This window comes from Gallus gallus, chromosome Z, assembly GCF_016699485.2.
Source record: "Gallus gallus isolate bGalGal1 chromosome Z, bGalGal1.mat.broiler.GRCg7b, whole genome shotgun sequence".
NCBI classification, from domain to species: Eukaryota; Metazoa; Chordata; class Aves; order Galliformes; family Phasianidae; genus Gallus; species Gallus gallus.
Window position 1 is genome coordinate 85,609,564 of NC_052572.1, and position 26,394 is coordinate 85,635,957.

The 26,394-nt window shown below is 48.6% G+C and overlaps 2 protein-coding genes and 1 long non-coding RNA gene across 8 annotated transcripts; 2 read left to right on the forward strand and 1 right to left on the reverse strand.

The window, feature by feature from the left end:
• The first annotated feature begins 157 nt into the window (after positions 1 to 157).
• Positions 158 to 15,900, forward strand: DCAF10 (DDB1 and CUL4 associated factor 10). 2 transcript variants are annotated; one of them, XM_424415.8, is made up of 7 exons: positions 158 to 527; positions 2,172 to 2,285; positions 6,733 to 6,930; positions 7,250 to 7,452; positions 8,196 to 8,306; positions 9,440 to 9,585; positions 12,187 to 15,900. In XM_424415.8, the coding sequence occupies exons 1-7, from the start codon at positions 229 to 231 to the stop codon at positions 12,553 to 12,555; spliced, it is 1,440 nt and encodes a 479-aa protein (XP_424415.3). In that variant the 5' UTR covers positions 158 to 228; the 3' UTR covers positions 12,556 to 15,900. The 2 variants fall into 2 exon arrangements, with proteins under 2 accessions (XP_424415.3, XP_004949766.2); XM_004949709.5 differs by lacking the exon at positions 158 to 527 and adding an exon at positions 681 to 1,014.
• A 1,023-nt stretch (positions 15,901 to 16,923) lies between these two features.
• On the reverse strand, positions 16,924 to 24,505 carry SLC25A51 (solute carrier family 25 member 51). 5 transcript variants are annotated; one of them, XM_040655855.2, is made up of 4 exons: positions 24,197 to 24,505; positions 22,982 to 23,107; positions 20,703 to 20,748; positions 16,924 to 19,556 (listed from the first exon to the last, which is right to left on the reverse strand). In XM_040655855.2, exons 2-4 carry the CDS (start codon positions 22,984 to 22,986, stop codon positions 18,642 to 18,644), a joined length of 966 nt encoding a protein of 321 aa, XP_040511789.1. In that variant the 5' UTR covers positions 22,987 to 23,107; positions 24,197 to 24,505; the 3' UTR covers positions 16,924 to 18,641. The 5 variants fall into 5 exon arrangements, with proteins under 5 accessions (XP_040511789.1, XP_040511788.1, XP_040511785.1 ...); XM_040655854.2 differs by having other exon boundaries at positions 20,703 to 20,879; XM_040655851.2 differs by lacking the exon at positions 24,197 to 24,505 and adding an exon at positions 23,322 to 23,362 and having other exon boundaries at positions 20,657 to 20,748.
• LOC107052429 lies at positions 23,475 to 24,566 on the forward strand. The gene is made up of 2 exons (XR_001464920.4): positions 23,475 to 24,198; positions 24,315 to 24,566. It is a non-coding gene; the product is annotated as an uncharacterized LOC107052429 (long non-coding RNA).
• Positions 24,567 to 26,394: the final 1,828 nt, after the last annotated feature.

Here is a 26,394-nt window from a genome sequence, read left to right on the forward strand (position 1 = left end):
GCGCCGCGCCCTCGCTTCTCCTCAGCACTGAGGCGCGGGAGCGGCGCCTCAGCGGCGTCGCGGTCACCGACGGGCGCTCCTCGCTGCGGCCGGCAGAGGGCGCTGCAGCCCGGAAGGGGGCGCGGCGCGGCGCGGGGGGTCACGCGGAGGGGGCGCCGGCGCAGGCGCGGTGCGGCCGGCAGAGGGCGGAGGGAGGCGCGGCCCGGCGATGCCCGGCCCGGCCGCGAGATGAGCGCGGAGGCGGCCCAGGCGGGGTCCTGCGCCGGCACGGCGGCCCCGGGGCCCGGCCCGCCGCCAGCGCCCCGCATGAAGCTGCCGCCCGTTCCCCCCCCGCGGCCGGCGCCGGATGGCGGCCTGTTCGGCTGGCTGCGCGGGCGCTGCCTGGGCCGCAGCGCCGCCGTGGACCCGGCGCGGGACAGCTTCCGCGCCATGACCGGGCTGTACGGCTCCATCCAGCCCGCCGACTCCGTGTACCTCAGCACCCGCACGCACGGCGCCGTCTTCAACCTCGAGTACTCGCCGGACGGGTACGGGCCGCGCCCCTCTCCCCCCCCGATCGCCGCCCCGGCGCGGTGCGGCCGCCCAGGCCCGGGGGTTGCGGGTCGGCACCCGCAGGAGGGAGCGGGGGCGGCCTTTCGGCCTCCGCGGGGCCGCGCGGTGGCGGAGCTGTGGGAGCGGCCGGCGCTGGGCGCCTCCCGCGGCGGGGCGCGGGGTGGGAGCGGGCTGCGCCAAGCGGCGGTACGTCGGGCTGCGGCGGTGTGCGTGAGAGAGCGCGGCGGGCCGGGTCCGCTCGCCGGGTGGGTTTGAAGCGCGAGCCGCGTTTGCTCCTGTCCCTCCGTGGGCCGTGGGGGTGCTGCAGGTGGCACTCGTACGGAGCCGTCCTGCTGGTTCTCTCACGCCGCAGACGGCGCCGGTGCCGCTTAGAGTGGCGATGGGAGAGGCGCTGCGGCCCAAAATGGAGCGAGCTCGGTTCAGAGAAGCGTGCGTAGCTGCACCTCGCCGTATGGCTTCACGGTAGGTTTCCTTGGCAGAGAGGCTCTCCGTCTCGGAGAGATCTCAGCAGCGTCCTCACGCTGGGCAGTCGCACCTGAAATCTGTTGCCCGTACCTGCTACCCAATAACGTTATTTTTGCAAGTTTCTGGCATGAGAAGTAGTTCTGCCTTCTCGCTGTCCCCTCTGCACCTGGTGCTTGTGAGGCTGAGCCGTGGCCCAAGCCACGGGTCTTGTCTGAAAATAAACCCGGCAGTGACACAGGGATGTCCTCCCTGACTTGGCCCTTTGTGTGGCTGGCTAGCACTTTCCTCAGCGGGCCACGGGCGGTGTTAGGCACAAGCACTGAACCCCGGTTACCTTAAGGTCAGGTGGAACAGCCCAGACCTCGTTTACTTTTGTGGTGGTTCGATTCAACTTAGCAGTTGCGGAGCAGTCGCAGACCTTCTCTGACCTTTGGTCACTTGGGATTTCTCTGTAGCCTTCCTCAGCGGAGCTGGCTGTGGTGAGCAGAGCTGTCTTGCTGTTCCCTGCCCACTCTCTTGCTGACGCTGTAAAGCAGTGCTCTGAGTTGAGAACCAGGGCTGTACGTGTGAGCTGCTTGTGTGGCACCAGTGAGATCTGCCCCATGACTCTTGCATAACAGTCAGAGTTGCTGCACTGCTGGGGGAGCATCTTAGCTTTCCTGCAGGTTCCCTTCACTAATATAGCAGGGCAGGCTTAACCGTCACTGTAGCCATGGCGTATTGGACTTTTTCAGCATATATAAAGCAAATAAATATTGATGCTGTAGGACAGGCTAGACAGCCTGACCAAACTGTGAATGGCTGATGTTTCTGGTGCCTGTTTGGGACCTCTGAACTCGCTGTGAACTTCTTGATGACCTGATGCTAAACCTAGACTGGTGCCAGTGCCTTCCTGCTGTCTTTGACCACTAACAGCACTGCTATATTTAGAAAACACTTTTTCTCAGAGAGCTCCGTTTTCTTTGCTCATTAGTACTGCCTGGTGCCTGATGGCAATCCCTTACAGTGCTGCTGCGATGCGAAGGGGAGCCAAGCTAAGTAATGCTGGAGTTGTGTTTCTGTGAATCTGGAGACTGGAAGTTTGTTGAGCGCGTGCGGGCGTTGTATTCATTCATCAGATGCAAATGTCAACGTTTCGTTCTGCCTCCCTGCAGGTCTGTGCTGACTGTTGCTTGTGAACAGACTGAAGTGCTGCTTTTTGACCCAATATCTTCAAAGCACATCAAAACTCTCTCTGAAGCTCACGAAGATTGTGTAAATAATATCAGGTTGGTGAAAAGGAGGCAAAGATGTAATTTTTCTCTTACTGAAGATGCTTTTCTAATGAGAGTGTAGTAAGTTTGCAGTGCTCTGGGTAGAGTGGTTTTTTGTAGCTGTTGGGCTGCAGTTTGTTTGACGTTGCTGCCTCTCTTCACTCTGCTTATCGAAGTGAACAAAAAAGCATTCTGAGCATTTCCCTCCTGCGAAGAGCTAAATGAAATGTGAAGTATTAATGCCTTCATGTGCTCTTTAGGTACACAGATGTTTTTCACAAAGTACCCATCTTTTTCTAATAGAGACTGAAATTCTACATCAGTTGCGTATCTGTCAGAAAAACCAAAGTGAGAGCTACCTGGCACAAACAAAAGAGATGGTGAGAACGTGCTTCCCTGTTAGGAAAATGCAGCTTTTTGTTCTGTCTTTGTAGGATATTGGCATCCTGTGTTTTCCTGGATGTCTGCATTTGTTGTCATAAACGTAGCTACAAGGAAGCTCACTTCGTTCTGTAAAACTTGGTTAGTCAGCATTACATATATTCATTTAAACTTTCCTTATAATTGTTGAATTGTCCGGGCTGGAAAAAACCTTCTGGATCATCAAGGCCAGCTGTCAGCCTGACCACTGAGCTCCTTCACTAACCTGTCTCTTAGTGCCAGGTCTGCACATCTCTGAAACACCTCCAGGGTCAGGGTCTCCACCACTTTCTGGACAGCCCATTCCAACCCTATAAACGATACTAGGGAGCACCCTGTGCCAGATGCCTTCATACATATGTCAGAGCAGGGAGGTATGTACTGATGCTCTTCCATCACCCTTCCATCTGCTGGGGACGTACATACAATCACATGAAGTAGACACGTTTTGCACCTGGATTTGGTCGGTTTTTGAGATGATTTAAATTTAGTTGTCGGCCTTTCCACGTCAGAATTCCAGAGGTGTTCTTCTGGTTATATTTAAGAAGGTTTTGGAGACTTGGTAGATTGAGGCCCTCTGTTTTCTGCTTTTGTTCTTTAGACACAACAGACAGTGGACCATTAATCTCTATGTACTTTCTCTGTGGCAGTTGGTTTTATATGCCTGAATCATATGCACCTTCTGTTAAGACTTCATCAGTTGAAACAATCTGTCTACCTTTTCATTCCAAACTGTTTGCAACTCCCCATATCTTCTCCATTTCTTCTGAAATGTGTCTGTGGTGAATGAGGCAGGGCTGCATGCAGCATTCAAGACCAAAGGAAATGGTAGGTTTGTACAGTGAAGAGAGGTAGTTTGTTTCACTCTCTTCTTAAAAACTGGTGTTCTTTGGTTTGTTGTTTTTTTCTTGATATTTACTTGGCACTGAACAGTGCCGTTGTGGTTTGACACTGGTAGGTAGCCAAGCACCACACAGCTGCTCTCACTCCACCTCAACAGTAGAATAAGGGGAGAAATAAGATAAAGAGCTTATGGGCTGAGATAAGGAAGGGGAGATTGCTCACCAATTACTGTCATGGGCAAAAACAGGCTCAGCACAGAGGATAAATTTATTGCCAGTTAATAACAGACTAGAGCAATAAGTACTAAAAGCAAACTAAAACCACCTTCTCCCTGTATCCATTGTCTTCTGTCTGCTTCTCAAGCAGGGCAGCGGAATGAGGAACGTGGCTGTGGTCAGCTTCATCTGTGCTGCTTCTCCGTGGTCACTCTGCTTCTGGTCCTTTGCTGTCCTTCCCAAACCGATCCTGCAAGGGCTTCCCAGGAGCTACAGCTCTCCAAGTGCTGCTCCAGTACAGGTTGATGCCGTAGCTCCATCTCTCAGAGGTGGACTGCTCTGGCACAGTTCCACTGTGGGCAGCAGCTCTCCCAGATCTCTGCTGAACCACAGGCTCTGCTCTGTGGGCTGCAGCTCCAGCTCAGGGTCTGCTCCTGTGCGATCCTCCACGGGCTGCAGGGAACTTCTGGAACACCTCCTGCCATCCTGCACTCACCTTGGTGGCTGCAGGGCTGCTTCTCTGATAAAATTGTATTTCAGTAATGCGAGCCAAATAATTTTACCTAGTGATTTTCTCAGCCAAATGACTTCTGTCTGAATACTCTTTCAAAACGAAGCCTTTTCTTCGCTTGATGTTTTTGAATGTAGACCTGCTTTGACTTCAGTAAGCTTGTGACTGTTTCCTAGTAATGATTAGTGCTGATCCTTGTTCTTCTGTTCTTTTGCGTGATGGTTTTTATGTCAGGTAATCTCTTGAAGGTGGCCAGGAAGCCTTGTACTATCTCAGTTTGGAGTGATCGCATACATTCTGTTTTGTCTGGAGTCAGGGTGGTCAGGATAAAGAAATACCACCTGATGGTAATAAGACCTCAATCTGGTAAATGCATTAATCCCACTAGTGCGACCCAAGTTCTTCTCCGTTTTCTCATCTTCTTCTTACATGACACTGTGACAAGCCTGTTACCTCTTAGGTGAGCAAGAACTCCAGACCCACAAAATGCAGAATGTGTGGTGTGCTTGGAGCACTGTATGTGGGGTACACATTCACTCCTGCATCAGAGAATAGAGCAGAATTGCTCTTTGATGCATCAGTACTTGGCAAATATCTTGTGAAATACTGAGCACTACACCTCTGATTGTTGCAGCGTCTTAACAGAACATTGCATTTGTATTGCAAGTCAGAATTTATCTTCTAATGCGCATCTGCAGTGAAGGAGTGGGTAAATTTGGGTAGCTTGTGCCACGTCTGCACTTATTTCCAGAGGTGATCTAAAGTCCTCGTTCTGAACAGTATTTTGATATGTATGCCTGCTTTTTTTTTTTTATTTGAGAAACACAGTGTCATCTCTCTGCCTTTAGATTCAAATACACAAGCTGTAGTGCGGGTAAAGGAAGGTAGGAGTGAAAGCCTCTTCGTTGTTTATGGAGATTATTGGGACTGTTCCAGGTGGTAGAGAAAGTTAAGGGATGCAGGAGGCTTACATGGCTCATTCCCCAGGCTCTGCATTGGCAGTGAGCAGTGTACTAAGGCTTCCTGAAGCCAGATGAGCTTTTAAGCAAAAGGTGTACGAAGAAGGACTGAAACTTAGTTAAGATTCTTTGGAAATAAGCAAATAATGTCTGTGTTCAGATTTTGGTCTCCTAGTATCCAACACAGCAGTACTGTACGTAGTGTAAACCTTGTGATTAGGAAAAGAAGCGAAACACAGGACAGTTAATCAACTCAATTAATTCTCTCAGAAAATAACTCTTAAACACCCCATGTAAAATGTTAGGGCCATTGTTCCGGCGTGTTCGGGGCAGGAGAGTGGTTTGTCTCAGGAGGCTGCGCAAAGTTGCAGTCATATCACAGATAAGTTGGAAAGGGTGTCTGGATATGATCTGATCCAGACAAGAAATGAATAAAAAACAGGGTTTTAGGTTCATTTTTTTAAATTCATTTACCAGCACACTGGAATGACATCCCCAGTTCTCTGTGCAGCTCAGAGAGGCCACTTCTGAGAACGGGTTCCTGATAACCAGCTTCTGTCACGAGCCTTGTGATGAGTGCTATGTTCTGCCTGCTGTTGTGAAGTCAGGATGGCATGAGACATCTCAGTCATGACTGGCTCAATCAGATGCCAAGTACTATGGAAAGCGAAGACAAGCCTTCCAAAGCGAGGGGGAGTTTGGAGGTTTGACTAAAGCTGGTGGGCACAGACTGTTTCAGCAAAGCCAGTGGGCCAGTGAGAGATTTCCAGTAGGAATAGCAAAAAGTGACATTTATTTTAAATATGTGGTTTCAGTACGAGAAACTGAAGTTATTGGTGCGGAAAAGGGAGAAGTTCTAAAGAGTGCTAGGGGAAAAGTGAGGGTAGCTATGTGGATAGAAACAAAGAGAGTCAGGAGTATGGTTTGGTTTCTTACACACTGATAGGATTTTGTGTAGTCTGAAATGCACGTGTAATTTGTGTGTTTTCTAGTGTTGCTCCTTCTTAATAGCAGGGGGATCTGGTAAATAGTGGTTGGGAGGTGAAAGGCACAAGGGGCCACCAAAGCAGTCACTTTGAACATCTTCCCAGAGACCTCAGAGCTGACTGCTCTTAGGACATTTGTACTTTATGAAGACTTTCTGAGTTCCAGTACAGGTAAGTATTGTCCAGACAGGTAACTGCTCTAGTTGCTACAGGGTTTCTTTGTGTGCCTTTGTCCTGTTGATGGTTGTGCAATCTTTAAATGATCTATAATGGAGGGGGTGGGGGGAAAAAAGAGGCTGCTGCTGCTCTGCAAGTTTACTGGCTTGTTACTGGAGATGTCTGGATATATAGTAGCACAATACTGTTCTTTAACTGTTTTTTTTTTGTTGTTGTTGTTATTGCTGTTGGCAAATATGCTGCTGCTACCTGTTAATTCTTTTCTGCAGCCTCTATTGTTTTTCGTGTGTTAGCTTAAGTCCTAGATGACTCATACTGAAATTATCCACGGTATTTCTCTCCCATTTTCAGGTTTCTAGATAATCGACTTTTTGCAACTTGTTCTGATGACACTACAATAGCACTTTGGGATCTGAGAAAGCTGAACACAAAAGTGTGCACTTTACACGGTCACACCAGCTGGGTTAAGAACATTGAGTACGACACCAACACAAGACTGCTGGTAACATCAGGATTTGATGGAAACGTGATCATCTGGGACACAAACAGGTATGTAGGTGCACTTGTGCTGTGAGATTTCTGACCTTTGCCAAGGCTTTGCACTGCCTTGATGTTTAGTCCAGAAAATAAACAAGAAAAGAGAGTTTTCTTTGACACTCCAGAACGTAGTTTTTCCTTTCTGAAAATGTTTTCTTCACCATTGAAATAAGTCTGATCTAAGTAGGGTAAAGACAACATACAAAAAGAATTCTAGGATTGACAAAGATGCTTAGCATGTCCTGGGCTCCTGCAGACATTATCAGGGACTTGAGTCACAGTCCATTGCAGCTATTTCTTGGTTGTATTTTCTTTTCCCTCCTCTGTGCAGGTGCACTGAAGATGGGTGTCCCCACAAGAAGTTTTTTCACACCCGTTTTCTTATGCGAATGAGGTTGACACCAGACTGTTCCAAAATGCTGATCTCAACATCCTCTGGATATCTTCTGATTTTGCATGACCTTGATCTAAACAAAACTCTAGAGGTTGGCAGCTACCCCATTTTAAGAGCTAGGAGGACTGCATCAAGCTCAGGTGAATACTTGCTGAAATGTCAATAGCAGCTTCTTTGATAGAATTGTTGTGGTTTCACCTGACAGGTAGCTAAATACTGCACAGTCGTTTGCTCACCCCCACCTCCCAGTGCTTTGGGGTAGAGAATAGTACAAAAAGAGAGGTAGAATCATAGGTAGTACTTCCGAGTTGAGATACAGACAATGTACTAAGACAGAAGAGGAAGGGAATGTAATAGTAATGCTAATCCTGTATGTATATTTACAAAACAAGTGATGCTCAAGGCAAGGCAATTTTTGCTGTCAAGACTTTAGCACTACAGGACATGGTCTGGAATTTTGTCACCTCAAGCTTGCATGGTAGTGCCCTTGTTCGCAATCAGCAGACCTGATAGAGTCCTGTGCTCTAAAATTTCATGTTTCCTGCTGTTGTGTGGCAGTAACAGCAAAGTAGTGAGAAACTCCACTGCGTGGGGTGTCTGTGAGAGGCTGGGAGAAAAGTTCATACCCCATCTCCTAATAGTAGGGATGTATCAGAAGCAAGGAGTGCAGCTTCCTCCTTGTCCCCTGTGTTATGATATGCTGGCATTGAATTTGTGCGAGGCACAACAAAATGGTGCTTTGTGACTGTAAGTGGAGCTTTGAAAGGTGTTCTGTTAACAAGTTGCCTTTACTTAGCATGGCTAGGGAGAGTTAAGTGAAGGACAGGTATAGTACATGGGCAGTTCTTAGCTTTTGTGTTCACGTGGCTGATGCTGTATGCAGATATAACATCTTCAAGTCTGTCCAGTCCTCGAGCTGTTGGTTCCCCGTGTCACCAGAATGATTCGGGTCCACTGTCTGAGAAGCAGATGTCACGGTCCTCACAGCGAGAAGGTAAGAAATCAGGGACTTTAATTCACTGTGGCCCGAAGAGTATAGTAGCAAAATGCTACTGTGTTTTTCTTTGTAGCCCTTAGAAGTGTCACCACAACTTCTGTTAAACCAGTAAAGTATTATTGCATGCCAAAATCAGGAGATCTAATCAGGAATACTGAAAGCAGCAGTGAGATTTTATTGTATATTAGTGCATTGCTTTTGTTATGCAAGTGTGCTGCCATTTCCTTGGGATTTTTTAATATTTTTTTTTAATTATTATTATTATTATGGTGGCTTTTTTGTTTTGTGTTTTTTTTTTTTCCCAGCACCCCTCATGAGAGTGACCTTCAGAGGAGAAAAACCAACAGAGCAGAACGTAGTTGTGTTCTGCTTTTTGTTTCCCTTACTGACGGCAATATGCACGTGCTGTTTCTCCATGACAAGTCAGTAGCACAGGAAAACAACAGGCAGATTAATCCCAAATGTCGACAGAATGGTTTTTAGAAGTTTTGTTACAAAGCAAGTCCCACCTAAATTCAGAACTGTGAACAGAGCTCAGCACCAACTTGGCAAATACACAAGTGTTCAGAAATCTTTACTGAACTGCTTGCTAATGTAAAATTAGCAGTAATGTTAAGCTTTAGTTCCTTGTGGTTGTGAGTTGTTCAAACAGTTATGAAAGAAGGAAGCTTATCTGGACCCCAGGGCAGGAGCTACCTGTGAAAATCTCTTTACGGTGGGCAGGGGGAAGGAAGCAAGATATGCACAGCTGAACAGGCTTAGCAGGATTTGAAGAGGCCACTGTACAAGTTTGAGAACTGATAGTTCTTAGAAAAGGGGACATTCGGGATTTTCTTTAAATGGTGTATTTGTGTGGAAATTAGCCCTAACTTCAGTTCACAGTATGGGATGATTTAACACAGACCCTGGAAGGTAAAAGGAGCTAGTAGGAATCAGGTCTGAGCACGCTGGTATTAACTTCAGTTGTTAGCATAATCTCTCCTTCATCTGCATTTCATAAAGCTGCAGTCTTTGCTAGCAGTCAGACGAGGCTGACTTGCCCTTCACCTCATTTCAGCAATAGACTGAAGTGAGAGGTGAAACTTAATGCACAGAGTTCCTTTAGACTCACAGTTGACTTCCCTTCCTAGGTGGATCACCTAGAAATAGTTTGGAGGTCTTAACCCCAGAAGTTCCTGGAGAGAGAGACCGAGGCAACTGCATTACATCCCTACAGCTACATCCGAAAGGGTGGGCTACCCTTCTTCGGTGCTCAAGTAATACAGATGACCAGGAGGTAAAACAAAAGGTTTTGAGCAGATATTTGTGAGTGAGCTCTATCAGCCGTACAACTGTATGGAAAAATCTGACCTTGGGGTAAATTTGCATTTGAATAAAGTAGTTCAGTTGTAGGCAGAGATTAATAACTTTTAAGCCAGGGTTGTGAAATATGTTTCTGCTTTGAAGAGTTCCTGTACAAGACTCTCTGTCCTTTATTCAGCATTCCTTTTGCTTAGCTTTGATGGAATACTTTTTATAGTGTATAGCTTGGTTAAATGTTTTCAGACAATTCCTGGCCTCTCAAATATATGACTTAAAAATATGTACCTGCCCAAATATAGGACAAAACTTGGAAAAGACAGATTACACAGTTGTACAGTGGTGTGCATGGTTTAAGCTAAGCAGAGAAGCTCCTTTAAATTATTTAAATGCCTCCTGATGTTTTGCGTATCCATCAGGGTCACGAGGTGAAGGATCTGCTGTGCTAACAGATGCTTTCTGGTGGCTACGTAAAACTTTCAGAGCATATTTCTGCATTTGCTTAAAACTGCCACACTGCACGTTTGAACCTTACTAGCAACGGTCATTTTTACTGTAATTTTCTAAAAGTGATCTCAGCTTTCCTCCTAAAAGCTGTGGTGTGGGCAGATTGTGCAGCAGAGCAGAAGATCCACTAAGATAGTGCAAATGCTCTCAGTTACTGGTGACTCCATGCTGAGAGGCACTGAGGCACCCTCTGCCTCCTGAGCAATCCAAGAGGTTTTTTGTCTACCAAGTGCCCACATTCAAGATGAGAAGAAGAGGCATGGATAAGCTGGAGGACTGCTACCCGTCCTTGCTTTTTTGAGTAGAGTTGCATCAGGCTGCATCGTGGAGACTACAAAATGTTTTTAACATTTATGAGAGACTTTGTGTCCCTGAAGTAGCTGGCTGATGAACGTTGGTTGCTCCAAAAGTAATGCCCCTTGTTTACTTTCAGGGAAACCACAGCAGCTACGAAGAGCACAATTTGATAGAGCAAATTCTCAGCTGCAAAACACTATTTTTCATCATAATCACCATGATTAGCTATGTGTTTTTGCCCGCAATGAGCAAGAGCCTACATGCCTCAACTGTACGCATCTGCATGGGCAGAGGTGACCCACTGTTGCCACTGCTGAAACACACCACCCAATGCCTCACTCTGCTCACATCCACTCTCTGCTCTCCATAAACCTTCAGAAAGCACTGATGAATGGCACTGGGTGCCGTTTTTTTGTCTGCATGGAGGAATTAAATTGCACACCTCCTAGTGGCCTTCCAGAACTTGAGATTCCACTGGGCAGTCATCTTGTAATCATCTTTTTTCTCTGAAGTTTATTTCAGTATTATTATTCTGACCGTTGTGCAGATCTCCTAGCTGGCCTGCCAAGATGCAGATTTTATATATATATATTTTCAAAATTACAAATGATTCTTTAAATACCTGCTAAAAATTTGCTTTAAAAGTTTAGTCAGTCTGATAGTTTACGTCAGTTATTTTTTTTTTCTTTTTGTTTTGGAAGGAGGCCTCACTTTATATTGGCAGCCTACAGATGTGTGGAGGACTAAATGGAAGCATAGGAGACTTGTTAGAAATTTCAGTACTGGTTCTGTAAGCTCACTATCAAACCACTGTGCAGTGTAGAATTTTCTGAAAATGCAATTGACTGACCCAGCTAAAGTGTGCTGGAGTCCTAGTGTCTGCCTTACTAATTTTCTGTTAATATTAATTTGCATTGTTCCCTTTGTCTTTACTTCAAGAGAGGACAGTGAACAAAACAGAGAACATATCTTTTGTCTTGCTGTGGAGCATTCACATTCAGACACGATGTAAATATAGTTGGTAAATGGAGTGGATTTTGCATTTGATTTCAGATTAGATAATCAGATTAAGCATTAAAATCCCCGATTGTCTCACAGGTAACAAGCTGGATATGGGCCTGATCATTGCATTTCTTCTGATGCTATTTTTGTCTTGTTTCAAGACTCTCCTCCTCTTGAAGTCAGGGCCATAATGAAGTCAAAAGGCCATTCTAATTTGCACAAGGCTGAATTCTGCTTTTTTATAGATTTCATTTGAATGTTCTACTACAATAAAGCAAACTCTCGTCCAGGGGAGCAGGCTTTGTTCTTCCCAGGTGAAAAAGATTGTATCTAGACACTAAGACAAAAGAAGTTTTGATGCTGGACATCTGCTTTACATAAATTGTTCAAAGGGGAGAACTGGCACAGGTTGTCCAGTGAGGCTGTGGATGCCCCCTCCCTGGAGGCATTCAAGGCTGGGCTGGACGGGGCTGTGAGAAACCTGGGCTAGAGGGAGTTGTGCCTGCCTATAGCAGGGGGTTGGAACGAGGTGCTCTTAAGGGTCCCTTCTAACCCAAACCACTCTCTCTGATTCCATGTTGAGAAGATGCCGAACAACCTGCCGGTTCTCTGCGCCTCACGGTAAATGGTTTTGGAGGAGCAGATAAGCAACGGTGTTGGTCATTGCTCTGTCAGTTGCTTAACATGCAGATGAAGTGAATGAGCGTTTGCAACGCTTTTCTGTCTTTCAGTGTTTCTTTCTCTCTCTCTCTCTCTCTCTCTCTCCCTCCAGTGGACTTGTGTCTATGAATTCCAGGAAGGTGCCCCCGTGCGCCCTGTCTCACCTCGCTGCTCCCTGCGATTGACTCATTGCATTGAAGAAGCCAATGTTGGCCGGGGTTACATCAAAGAGCTTTGCTTCAGTCCTGATGGCCGGATGATTTCATCCCCACACGGCTTCGGGATCCGCTTGTTGGGGTTTGATGCACACTGCAGCGAACTTGTTGACTGCTTGCCCAAAGAAGCTGGTCCCTTGAAAGAAATCCGTTGCCTGTATTCTCACAATGATGTGGTACTGACAACAAAGTTTTCTCCAACCCACTGTCAGATTGCCTCGGGGTGCCTTAGCGGACGCGTTTCTTTGTATCAGCCAAAGTTCTAGGCGCATTGTACATCAACAGGACCTTCAAATGTTTGTGTTCTAACTACTTCAGCTTAGTTGAAGTGTGTTCTTCTGGAAATCCCGTAAATCCAGATGAGATCATAGTTTCTGTGGTCTCAATATGTAATAATGACGTGAGTTCCTGGTCCAGCACTGTATGCATTCTCATACTGCGTCTGCAAGTCAGGCTCCATGCGTTGTGTTTTCAGCCTTCTAGGCAGACCTCAGCTGCTTCTGACCCCGTGCCATCAAGTCATCGTTCTGTTTGGTTTTGTACTGTAGTACTTGCTGGTAATTTTCTTCAGCATGACTTGAAGTGAGCTGTGTGAAAGAAACACAGATGGGATGACAGGTAGGAGCTCAGCCACAACTCATCCAGGCATCCCTGGTGCAGCACCTCTCTGTTCCAGAGGACCTCTCCCTTGCTGAAGCTGCCATACAGTGATTGTTAGATATTGAGCAGGTTTTGTGTGTGCTAGATTTTAGTTGGCACAAAAACACAGGAAAAAATTATTTTGTATTAATTTGCCTTTTTTTTGTTGTTGTTTTTTGTGGTTGGCTAGGAAAATCAGTCAGCTTTCTGTAATGTTTTGCTGTACTAACAACTTTTTAGACTGCTTTTCCTTAATTACGTATCCTGGAATTATTGGTAGAAGGAGGAGGCTCCCAGGTAACAGCAATATGGTGAGGTGACAGCCCCAAGTTGCACCAGGGGAGGTTCAGGGTGGGTGTAAGGAAAAATTTCTTCTCCAGAAGAGTGGTGAAGTGTTGCAACAGGCATTGGCCCAGGGAGGTGATGGGGTCACCATTCCTGGGGGTGTGCAGGAGCTGTGGCACTATGGGACACAGTCAGTGGGCATGGCAGGGGTGGGCTGGGCTCGGGCATGGGGATCTCACTGGTCTTTTCCAAACGTAAGGATTGTATGATTCTATGGATTGAGACATAGCTGCATTTTTTTCTTCAGAATTGAGTCAGAAATGCCTGGAGCAGAGTAACGGGAGCTAAATAGGTAAACTTGTGCTGCATCCACTGCACATGAACCTTAGAGAATGTTTCTTACAGTGTGTGTGATTAATTGGCAACTTCTAGTCCTCCGTCAGTAGGATTTCTTTTGTGGGAAGCTTTCCACATCAGTTACATAAACCTTCATCCTGTGCTGGAAAATGTGCAGTGCAGAATTTTGGCTTACGTTAAGGCCATTACGTCCTCTTCCTGCTCTGCGCCTCAGGTGAACAGCAGGAGTTCATCCAGGGAGTGTTTGTAGTACAGCTAGATAAGTATTTCTTCACAAGTGTTGTCAGTTTGAGAGCGGATTAGAACCATTCCTGTCTAAAGTAAGATCTGTGTGGGTTTAACTGGGGTAATCCTAAAATCTGAAACGTGATTTAAGGGTGAACATTGGCATACTAAGTACGAATGCCACGTTTTAACCCTAAGGTTCATCGCAGGCTCCCAGACAGGCGAGGGTGAGGAGACCTCCCCGTGAGCTGGCACAGGCTGCTCAAACACATCCATACGTCCCATCCCTGGAGGTCCTGTGAGAATGTTTTCAGACCTTCTGAGCCATTCTCTTGTTGCTGAGACCTCTGCCTTGAATTCGTAAGAGCACGGATGGAATGATAGATGAGGACATGCCTTATTTTCCAGAGCAGAGCATCGGTCTTGGTTTCAGACAGTTGTAACTCGAATGCTTTTGGAACTGTGTGCGAGGAGCACAGTTGGCCAGAAGGATGCTGTTGGTGTGTGCAGAACTCTGACATAACCAGCTCTTCCCATTACTCTGTGGTAAGTTTTAACTAGAATTGGGAGATTGCAGTCATTTGACTGCCCCTTTTCAGCAGCACACAGCAGTTTTCACTCAAACATCACGTATTTCACCTATGAGTTTCAGAAAGCACTTGTGGAAACGCTGTTCAGTGACTTAAGGCGGATGCTTTGCTGTTTCGGCTTGGTGGAAAGAGTGGTATTCAGGCTTTGTCTTTCTGAACCATTGCCTTGTGAAGAAATTTGTTGCTGAGCTTTGGATTCTGCCTCATTAGCCAAAAGAAGTTACCGTGTCGAAGAAGACAAATCCTTAACCTTGCACCCTTAAAACTGTGAGGGCCCCATCTATATAAACCTGCCTGTCTCAGATGTAAGGAATTGTTTCGTATGGTGTATCAAAGTCTGCACCAAGAGCAGAGTACAGCAGTGGCTTCAAACGTGTTTACTTTTGGCCTCTCAAGCGTTACAGCACTTGATAGATTTTAGTTTTTTCCGATCAGGATGGAGCTCCTTGATTGTAAAGCATGCAGATACGTTTTCTAAATGCGTGGTTTCGTGTCCATTGATTTCCATAGTAAAGTAATTCCTTCGCTCACAGTGCAGCCGGTCAGCAGCAGCAGATAGGCTGCATCGCTGAGGTCTCTGCATGGCACTGTCAGCTCACAGCGGCGTGTATGGAACCAAGCCAGCATCCGAAGGTAGCTCTCGTTTTGTAGTAGTCCAGTGACTGTCTGTTGTAGGAGTGAATGCATTTCCCACCTGTTCCACTGGAGGTTAGTCTTTGCATCATTGTAGCTCTGTTAACGCATTTGTGGGGAAGGAGAAAGAAACCATTAACGGGACTACGAAATGACATCCATGTCTGTGTACTTTTCCTGTCTCTGTATTTCAGTGTATCTGCAGCCACTGGGCATCATCAGTCCAACAGGGGTAGTTCAGGGAAAAACGTAACCTCCATCAGAATTACTGGGGATAAAGCACAGTGATACTGACACACATCTGTTTGCACTCTTTGAGACTTGGTAAGGACAATTTGCCTACCACCAGAATTGGAATGTAAATGTCAGGTTTTTCTGTGTTTTTTTGTTTTGTTTTGTTTTGTTTTGTTGTTGTTGTTAATTTGGGCAACGCTGATGTGCAGTAGGTCCCGATACCATGAAGAATGGACCTGTTGCTCTGTAACTTGCCCTATTGAAAGCTTTTAAGTATTCTAGTTTACAAGATTCTAAGAAGTCAAGAGTAAAAGAAGGTTGAGAACCCTAATATTTTTGTCCTGCAAGAGAAAGAAACTTCTAATTTCCTGATCTTGGTCAACGGTGCATTTTCTTATGCACTAGGTATCTTCATTTAAGTGTAAAGTTTTTAATACTAGAACAAATTGTGCATGTAAATATTTTGAAATACCTGAGATTTCGTAGTATGAAGTGTAGCCTTTTCATACAATATAAAAGTATCAGAACTGCTCTGAATATATTGTACTTACAGCCGTACAGTAACTTACTATTTGTGGAACGTTTTCCTTGCTTGCGTAATAAATTAAACATTTAATAACTCAGTGAATTAAAATCTATTTTAATGTATTTGTCTTACACTGAGCTGTGTTCTGTAACACTCGCTGCTTCTTACTTATTCAGACCGAGGGGGAAAGAACCACGCTTGGCGTGATGATATCTGCACGTTTCCTTCTGCTGTTGGTTTAGCTTCAGCACAGGCGTGGGATGGAACGTGTCCCTCCTAGAGCCCAGAAAGCCAAGCCTAGCTGCAGCTACAATAATAACAAATGATAACTACACAGAATGGCTTGGGTTGGGTGGGACCTTGCAGCCCAAGCTGTTCCATAGATTCTGAGCTGTTTGGGTTAGAAGGGACCGAAGAGATCATCTAGTTCCAGCCACCCTAACTGCACACAGAAGCGCTGACGGCCAGCAGTGTTTGGAGATGAGCTTTCCTGGCCTCCAGACAAAGGCCTTTACGTCACGTTGAACCATTTCTACTCTTCAATGTCAGCATGGTGTAGTTAGTCCCGGCTGTAATCAGTTTGTTCATACTGGAAGACAGCCTTGAACCCAGCCTGAAGTGGCTGAAGCAGCACAGCTAGCTCTGTGCTGTCTGCTAGGACATCAGCACAGCCTGCTCAGTGCACTGCGTTTCCCATATCAGCCTTAACGTGGCACGTCCTTGCTGTGACAAAGCGCTCAGCTCTCCCTTTTTACTCCGTAAGTTCTTTAGCAAGTGAAACATCTCTAATTTGCTAAACAACTACAGTCATTGTGCTGTAAAACTAACTGTAGTTACAAAGCAAAACAGACTATGCTGGACAAAACAGACTATACTGGAACAGCGTTCTATCACGACATGCCGCCACTGTTTTCCATCCAACTGCTGCACACCCAGACAGTAACAGATAAGGATTGCAGCTGTCATGCTCCCAACTGCAATTAACACCGTCCATTAGTGACAGCTTAGGTCAAACTGTGTAAACTTAACTCTTCAAATTATGTCTTCCAGGGGAGAAGCAGAATCCACTTCTTTTATTCCATCAAGAAGAGATTAAATAAAACCACAAGCGTTACACTGGTAGAAATCAGATTCTGCCAGTAACAAACATTCAATAAACATTTTATTTCAATGCAGATAACCACAACATTCAGGTATAGCAATGCTCATTTGTGCTGGGCCCTTTTGGACTGTGAAGCTAGGGACCTCGTTAGGATCATAATCATGACACACTGATTAGAGCAAGCATTTTGTGACAGTTCAGCAAACAAAAAATAACCACCACTACAAAGCTTATGAAAAGAGAAACTTGGTAAAAATTTATCCCCATCTTTCTGAATAGTTGGTGAGGTTGTTTTGTTTCGTTTATTTTTTTTTTTTTTTTTTTTTGTCTGTTTTTTAAATATAGCATAATGACATAAAGTTCCCAGGACAACCAAGCGTTTCTCGTTAAGACCCTCTCCTGGTCTGGTTATGCCTATCCCCCTCTTGCTCTTTTCTCTGAGGCCTGCAGCCTCCCACCTCACAACACTCCCATCTGTAGGACACAGAACACCACGCATTTCTGTACATCTTCATCTGCACCTGCCCACGGAAGTCCATCCACGCTTCTCCAAGTGCTGCATCATTCCAAAGGTCATCTCTGTCTGCCTCCCGGTACCACAATCGCAGACTTCACCCCAGTATTACCCAGGAATTTAATCCTGACAGTGCTACAGTACAATTCTGTCTTACAGAACTGTTAAGCGTACGCATCGAGGAGACGGAGCTCCAACTTTCCCGTAAAAAGCCTCGTTGTGATCAATTATGTCACAGCTCTGATGAAACGCAAGCAACCTGCGAAAGACAAGATACCTCCGTAGAAAAGAGCTGCCCGAGAACTACTCTCACAACAGGAAAATACAGGAAAATGAACTACTTTATAATAAGCATTACAAAAAGAGACGTCTTCTTTCTGGCCTCACAGCTGTAGAATGATAGAAAAAGAAGTAACAATAAAAAAAAAAAAAAAAAAAAACAAAAAAGCAGAACAAGCTCCGCATTTACAAGTAGAAGGATTCTACCAAGGAAGGACACTTTAAAGCTTTCTCATATTTGCTGTTTCTCTCCTTCCACTCTTCCCTTATTCACGTTAACCGCGTGCGTACGTATCGTGCACACAGAAATCCCACTCCAAGTCAGGCAACATTCAGTAACTGCTCTTATGCTGCCAAATGAAACGTTCTGCTTGAAGCTGAGCATCCAAGCGGCCAGCAGGAGAGTTGGTGTAGGCTTTGTTTAAGCACTGAGCTCGGGAACTCAGTCATCCTCCCTCTGGAGTTGCTGTCCATTTGGCCACGAGCAACGGTGGGAGCACTCAGGAGCCTACGACATCTGAGAACGTCATCTGAGAACGTCATCTGACATCAACATTCTGAAGTTCATCAAACACGGGAATGAATTTCCATCAGCCTCCCCCATGCTTCCATGTTCTACAAGGTACACAGTGGAGCGCACTCAAGTCATGGAGTGTTAGGAACTTTTGGGAGTGATATTGAATAAGCCACTGGACTGATACATGAGCTTGTGGGTTTTTTTTGGTTTTGTTTTTAATCTATCTGTCTAGTAGTTTCCTTATGGGTAAATCCACCTGCCGGCAAATAAATAATTTAAGAAGCTAGTCATAATTGCACCAAGGTTTGGATGTATCACCATTCACCCCATATGCAGTGAAGGCCAAGACTAAACGCCTTTCACGCTATGCAGGCACTGCTCCCAGGGATTAAGCATCATCAAACGTGGCAAAAACCAAATCAATATAAGGGACGAAGAAAATAAGTGTTTTTCATAACAGCTTTAGCAAGAACTCGTAAGTTGCATTGATTATGCCCCAGGACAGGACTGAACGATGGTAATTCAGATGGGCTCCCCTGAAAAGATTGATCAATTTCCTGTCACGCTCCAGCCAGATCTTCACAAACACTGTCGAGAAGGACTGAAATTCACCACCAATCTGAGCTTGCATGCGAGCTTTTACAACATTCATTGGGAAGAACAAGAATCCCAGCATGGCACCCAACAGCCCTCCACAAATGAAGTCATTGACCAAATGAGTGCTGTAAGAAGTTGCTTCAGGCAGACACTGTTTAATAGGTCCTCTCAGGCCAAAGAAGAGTACATTACTGGGCCCATTTCGGAGCAGAATAGGCACCAATCCCCGATAGTACTCTCTCATCCCATAGACTCTCAGTACCTTGAAAGCCTGGTACGTGTTTGTGAACTTATCGTGATGTTTGTAGTCCTGAAGCAAAGTCTGCACTCGCTCAAAGGGTGTAAGAACAGCTTCTGTGGTCCCTGCCAGCACTGCTGCCATGCTGCGTGTCAGGAGCTCAGGAGCAGTCGTGTGGCTGTGGAGCAAGGAGGAGAAATCCTCATACAAGCCGAACATGAGAGCCAGAGTGGTCGTCTTCTGCATTAAGGGGGGAAGGATGCCACGGTAGAGATTTCGAATTCCATCTTTCTGCAGCTGATGTATTGCATCCTTTGTTTTCAGGCCATACAGCTGCTGCCGAAAGAGGACCTTCTGGATGGGAAAAGTAACTGCTATGTTTGTGAACGCCGCACAGTAGCCACACAGGTAATGTTTGCTAGAGGTAGCCGTAACGTCACTGCTTGGATCTTCCTCTGAACTTCCTGAGGAAAAGCCTCCTGAACCCATCATACTGTTTTTCTTACTGCTGTATACCTCAGTCCTCTTCTCCTACATCGAAAAACAGAGAAGAAGGAACATGAGCAGAGCTGCAGACGACCCACCTTCTTTCTCTCACACGAGCACCCAGCGCTGCACGCCTCAGAAGAGCCCTGAAAACGTGAAGGACAGTCAATGCCAGATCTTTCAGATGTTGCAGCCTTTTCTGCAGCGGTCTCATAAGCACGGGTTTTCCTCTGCACGTTTTCTAACTAACACAGAAACAAACAGGGAAACAAAACGACATATGAATCTCTCGCGTGCTACATTACGGCTGACAATGGGAAGCTCACCCATTCCACTTCCCACCTGGCATGCCAGGGAATGCAGATAGCAAATGGTCTGCTCTCAGCCTGTTAACAGTGAAAACACGGCACTGAGGGTGGAAGCAGAAGAGAGACGAAGGAAAAACAAACAAACCCACCAACACGCATTGTATTTCTATATAGCCTGATCTGCAATCATAGGATTACCGTAAAGGACAGGCAACTTCTAACATAACTTTGAAAATTTCTAACAGTCCCAGGTAGTAACCTGCAGAAGAAGATGCACCTGGAACCACTGCTTGATTTTAACCACCTGCAGAGAAGCTCTCAAGCTACAGCAGCTCTGAGGGGCCCCTGAACAGTGACCGCCTCGCTACCCTGAGCAGAGAAGCTCCAGAGTGACCCTTAGCAGACAGTATGTGAACATCACTTAAACAGGGATCGCTGATTCAACAGAGTGCTGACAGCCCCTGGCAGCAAAGTGAGTGCACTTTCAGAGGCTGCAAAAGCATACGAGGAGCCAGTCCTCCAGCTGGGCAAGAGATGCCACTTTTCTCTCACTACAAAAGCCTGTACAAACATGAAACTGCCTTCACAGTGCTGAAGATAAGCAAACTGGATTGCTCGAAGTCATACGATGCCTCGCTTTGATCATGAATGCAACTCATCTTCGGAAGAGAGTGCACACCTCTCTGGATTTGCTTTTCTCCTGCTGTTACACACCAGGCAATGCTCTGCAGTCTGACACGTGTCACTTACAAAAATGTAGTGTTTGTGTTGATAAGAAAGCTCACGCCAGAGAAAGAGTTCAGTTTAGGCGGCTCGTGCACCATGCCATATACACACCAGCTCAGAGCACCATTCGGATGGCAGCAGCATTATCTGCACGCACCGATGCAGCCACACCTGCAGGTACACCGGTCTCAGTCGCTCCTCCACTGGAAGGGGAACAGTGGGACATGAGAGCTCAGCTCACAGCTTGGAAGCGTCACCGGAACACCACCGTTACAAAGAGCATTCAGAAGCCCACCACCTGTGCCCAGGACATCAGTTTTCCCCTGGAAATAAACTAGTGAGAGAGATGCTTGGTTCATTTTCATGGCCCCCCTGGTGGAGCTGTTGGATGCAGAACAATGCACAGCGCAGTGACACCCCCCACACATGAGCTGCACGGTTCAGAGCTGGGGAGCAGCAGGTGCCAGGCACTGAGAGTCTGCCCAGCAGTGCTGGGACAGAACTCTGTCTGCAGACAGCCTGCAAGCACGCACCACCTACTGATGACACAGCGCAGAACCCACTTTGTTACAAGCCAATTCCAAAGTATCAGCTCTTAAAAGCAAGCCAGCGGTTTGGATCTCTTGTGCTGCCTCTACACAGACCCGGGAAGCTGCTACAGCATTCTGTTTCCACGCGGGATGTTCTCTCCCCTGTCTGAGTGCACTGAGCGTGGGGACACACGCAGTCCTTTCTGACTGTGCGCCCCCACTCAGCCCCCACTCCCCTGACACGCACGTGTGGCTCTTCTGCAGGACGGTGGCCCACCTACCCTGCAGCCCACTGGCTCAGAAAGGCACAGGGGAAAGGAAAAAAACAAACAAACAAACAATTTTTGTATCTGATACTGCCCCTTCACAGAATCGTAGTCATTTACGTTGAAAAAGAACGCAAATTATATTTTGATTTTTGAATGGAGAAGACCTGTAAGATCACAGAATCACAGGGGTTGGAAGGGGCCTCAGAATACCAAGTCCAGCTCCCCTGCTGCAGCAGGTTTCCTACAGCAGGCCACCCAGGAAAGCATCCATGCAGGTTTGAATATCTCCAGAGAAGGAGACTCCACCACCTCTCTGAACAGCCTGCTCCACTGCTCCATCACTCTCCCTATAAAGAAGTTCTTCCTGTATTCCAGTTTCTGCCCACTGCCCTCTGTTCTATCACAGCAAAACACTGAAAAAAAAATGTATATTTTATGCCATTACTCCTTGTGCTGCTGCTACACACCACCTCATCCATTTGCCTCCCATCTCCCTTCAGATATCTACCCATATCTATCAGATCCCCCCTCGGTCTTCTTTTCCCCACGCTGAATGGCCCCAGGTTACTCAGCCTTTCCTCACACAGTAGATGCTCCAGGCCCTTCATCACCTTTATGGCCCTCTGCTGGTGTCCTCCTAGGAGATCCCTGTCTTTTTTAAACTGATGAACCCAGAACTGGACACAGTATTTTAAATGCAGCCTCACCATGGCAGAGAAGAGGGCTAGGACCACCTACCTCAGCCTTCTGGCCACACTCTTGTAACGGCACCCCAGACAGCCCACAACCTATACTGGTGCATAGGGTAATCCTCACCCAGGTGTACGACCCCACACTTGTCTTTGTTGAAGAGCATCAGGTTCCCCTTTCCCACTCTCCAGCCTGCCCAGGTCTCAGAGAACGGCAGCACAGCCCTCTGGTGTGTCAGCCACTCATCCCAGCTTCTTATCACAGCAAGATGTATTGCTGGGGGCGCGCTCTATCCCTTCATGCCATTGCCTGATCAAGACACTGAACAAGACCAGCCCACCCTGCCGTGCCCACCGAACTGTGCCCCTCAGTGCTGCACCTCTGGAGGAGGTGACCCTCCCACTCCCTGCAGTCTGTCCCAGTGTCTGACCGCCCCTTGGAGAAGTTTTTCCCAACACCCACCCAACCCTCCCCTGATGCAACTCGATGCCACCACCTCACGCAGAACCACAGAATGGCTTGGGCTGGAAGGGACCTCAAGGCTCATGAAGCTCCAACCCCCCTGCAGCAGGCAGGGCCGCCAACCTCCCCATTTCATACCGGCCCAGGCTGCCCAGGGCCCCATCCAACCTGTCCTTGAGCAGCTCCAGGGATGGACGGGGCTCCCACAGCCTCTCTGGGCAGCACCTCTCTCTCCTTACCCGCAGCAGAAGCCGAACCCCACCTCACCACAGCCTCCTTTCGGGGAGCTGCAGAGAGCAGCGAGGTCTCCCTCAGCCTCCTCTCCTCCACGCGGAGCCACCCCGGCTCCCTCGGCCGCTCCCCAGAGGAATTCCCCTCCATCCCTCACCGCCCCGCCGTTCTCCGGGTTCTCCGGGCCCGCAGCGCGGCCCGGAGCCGAGCTCAGCACCCGGTCACCCCGCCCAGCGTCGCCCCGCGCTCCTCACCGCATGTCCCGCGGCGTGGCCGTCCGTCAGGCGGCGGCCGGGGCGGATCCCTCGCCCCGCGGGACGGCCTCGGCGAAGACGCGGTCGCGCAGCGGGCGGCTCCCGCGCTGCCGGACGGGCAACGACCTGCGGGCAGAGCGGACACGGCGTTACCGGGGAGCGGAAGCGGCGCGGCGCCTCGCGGGCCCGCCCGCCCTCAAGGTCAGGCGGCGGCGCGCCGAGCCCGGCCCCCGACCCGACCCGCGCCGCCCCGCCCCGGCACCGCGCCGCGCCGCCCCCCGAGCCGAGCCGGGCCGAGCCGGGCCGGGCCGGGCGCGGCACCCGCCCACCTGAGACGCACCCGTAGCTGCGGCCATGGCGGGGCGGGACCGGCCCGACCCCGCGCGCCGCCGTCTGACGTCCGACGCTGCGTGATGACGTCACTGGGACGCGCGGGGGGCGGAGGAGCCCGCCCCTCCCGCAGCCAATCAGCTGCGGGTCTGGGCTCTGCCCTGAGCAGCGCCGCGTTCGAGCCGTGAGGCGCTGTGGGGGCTGCTGTGGGGCTCCTCCCTTCCCCTGCCGTTACTCCCCCTGCCCTCCCTTAGGCACGGCTTGCTCTGCCTGCCCTGCCTGCAGCAACCTCGTGATTGGGATCGGAAGCATTATAACTTGGTGGCACGCTGGAGTTGTGTGGTCAGGCCCCTCTGCCTGTGTATCCAGCTCTCAGCTCGCAAACACCCTCCAGTTCCTGAGGGGAGCTCCTGAGCGGGAGGGAGAGCAGCTTTTTTACACGGGCAGAGGGTGACGGGACGAGGAAGAACGCCTTTAAACTGAAAGTGGAGGTTTAGCTGAGGAGGAAACCGCTTTCCCGGAGGGCGGTGAGGCCCTGGCATAGGCTGCCTGGAGAGGTGTGGGTGCTCCATCCCTGGAGCGGCTCCAAGCCAGGCTGGGTGATCCCTGAGCAGCCCCAGGTAGGTGTGGAAAGCTGCTGGACACAACCATTCCAACCCAACCGTTCTGTCATTCCATGCTGACCGGCCTACGCGACCGGCAGGAGCTGCAGATGGAGCCTTGCACTGCCTCAGCATCACAAAGCATGGAACTTCGTTTGTGTAAAGCCTGCACTATACCACTTCGCTTCATGCAGTGTGTTCCCATCCCATGGGTTCCCATCCCCAAGAAGAGCTGTTGGAGTGAATAATGGCCATCGGCTGTGGCTGAGCTGCTGTGACCTACCTGTAAGCAGAGGCAGAGAGGTTTCAGAGATATGATGGTGGCTGCGCTGTCAGCTTCTCTTCCTGATCCTTCTAGCTGTATCCTATCCTTCTACTGGTGTTTCTCCTCGTCCCTGCAGGTGGTCGTGCTGAGGAATGGCGTCCACCACTGCAAAGCTTCAGGGACCTTTCTGTGCCTTTCAGCAGGGCGCCTGGCAGCAGACAACAGCACTCATTCGAACAGTGAGGAGGGAGTAGGCGTCTGTAAGGGAGCCAATCCCGTGTTCTGGTGCCATGGTGGAAGACAGGTTTCTTTACACCACTCCACAATGAGTGAACTTTTGCAAGCAAGGTAATAAATCAGCACCGTGCTGTAAGTTGTTTGCTCCACACCAGGCATTGTGTTCTTTGCCCCAGTACCAGGGCAGGGTCTGGTCTCTTGCTCAGCAGGCTGCAGTTCCTGCTGGCTGCCACCCAGGTCCTTTGCTGGTGGTGGCCATGAGGAGGAGTGGCCTTCAGCCCCACTGCAGGCTCACGGTGCTCCCAGCCCTGTCCCATGTCAGAAAGGCTTTGGAGGGCAAGGCATCTTTGTGTGGTCCAGGCAGTGCTTTGAGCTCCAGCAGGAGCTGTGGGAGGGAGAGGCTGCAGGCATGGTAGGAAGGGAGAGTTGGCACAGCGTACCAGAAACCCACAGAAGGTAAAATCTCAGTGTGCCTCAGCCCTTTGAGAGTGATTTCTTGGCTGCTGGATTAATGATCTGCCTACCCTCTTCTCTAGCAGTGCTGGGAGGTGTTGCATTTCTCTGTGGTCTCCTCTTGCACGCTTGTATGAGTGACCTTCCTTTGCTTTTATTCTCTCCACACGTGCACTGCAGTGCACTAAGATACACAGTGGCCTTTGCTCAGGCATTGTGGTCCTTGGCAGAGGAAAAGGCATCATCTGTAGCAATCAGATCCACGGGAATGAAGAAGCTGGCATTTATATTCTGCATAATGCAAAGCCTGCAGTGGGGTATCTTAGTACCCTCTTGCCTTTATCTGCTAGGCAGCCAAGAGGCTGCTTCTGCTGCTGTGGATGGACCAGGGGGAGAGAGGAGTGTGATGCTGTTCAGCAGTGTGAGCCACCGCCACAGCCTGCCTGGACAGGCTGGTGAGATGGCAGCACCAGGATGACACTGCTCCTGCAGAGGTGGGATTTGGGTGGCAGAGACTCCTGCCGTGCATTTCTAGGAGTCTGACTTGTCTTAGCCACCAGCTGGGGACCTGATGATGGGGTGGGGTCTCCTGGGCTTCATTCCTTCTTATCTACAGTGAGCGTTGTCCCCTGGCCAGGAAGGCTGTGGACCGCACATGGTGATTCTGCTGCAGCACAGGGCCTGATGCATGCTCCCTGGCTGTCCTTCCCAGCATGGCACTGCCTGTGCTCCTTACACCTTGTTTGTACCACTGCTGCCTGCCTGCTTGTTTTGCAGCTTCTCTGTGTGATGTGAAGCTCCGGCTGCTACTCCCTGCAGCTCCAGCATGTTCCTGTGGGGGCACATACCTCTGCCCCGTGCTGCTCCCTACTGGGAGCACCACAGGGTTGCTGCAGGTGATCCACCACCTGCTGAGTCTGCTCAGTGCACAGCCTCGTTGCTGTGGGATGGTGTGAAGTCCAAGCATATAGGACAGCCTGAAGCAGGAGGTAGTTTCGTTCTCAGGAGATGCAGAGTCCATTAGGTGCAGCTGTGAGCAGGAGGATGGGTGAGAGGTGGGGCAGAGAGGCCACGCTGGAGCAGGCAGCACCGTGCACCCCATCTCCTTACATTCCCTGTACAATGCAGCTGCTCACTGCAGTAGACAGGATACTGAGTGAGCGTACAGCTTGTCCAACCTGGTGACCACGTGTTCATGAGCCCCTTTTGCTTTCCCAGTGGCTCTTATTACGTGTGTTTCTCCATGCCTCTTCTGTGACTTTACAGAAATATTTCATTGCCATCATCAGGCTCACTTGCAAACGCCTCTTCCACATCCACACAAGAGATCAACAGGTTAAGCTCAAAGCCATTAGCAGTTCTATGTAATCGCTGCCTCCCTCTGTCATGGGTGTAAGGCAAAATGGAAAACCACTCATAACAGTAGAAAAAAAAACCCTCATTAACAGTATTATCTTGTTAACCAGACAGTGTGGGAAGGAGAAACTGCATTTCATATGGCTGCAAGATCCCTTCCAACCCAACCA

Excerpts from the sequence above, each read along its gene's own strand:
- DCAF10 (XM_424415.8), top strand. The coding sequence starts at position 229 with ATGAGCGCGGAGGCGGCCCAGGCGGGGTCCTGCGCCGGCACGGCGGCC. Across the intron at positions 8,307-9,439 it reads ACGGTCCTCACAGCGAGAAG|GTGGATCACCTAGAAATAGT; the intron begins GTAAGAAATCAG and ends TTCCCTTCCTAG. Across the intron at positions 9,586-12,186 it reads GTAATACAGATGACCAGGAG|TGGACTTGTGTCTATGAATT; the intron begins GTAAAACAAAAG and ends CTCTCCCTCCAG.
- SLC25A51 (XM_040655851.2), bottom strand. Across the intron at positions 20,749-22,981 it reads GCCACGCCGCGGGACATGCG|TGGAGGAGCGACTGAGACCG; the intron begins GTGAGGAGCGCG and ends TTCCCCTTCCAG. Across the intron at positions 19,557-20,656 it reads CCGAATGGTGCTCTGAGCTG|GAGAAGAGGACTGAGGTATA; the intron begins GTGTGTATATGG and ends TTTTCGATGTAG.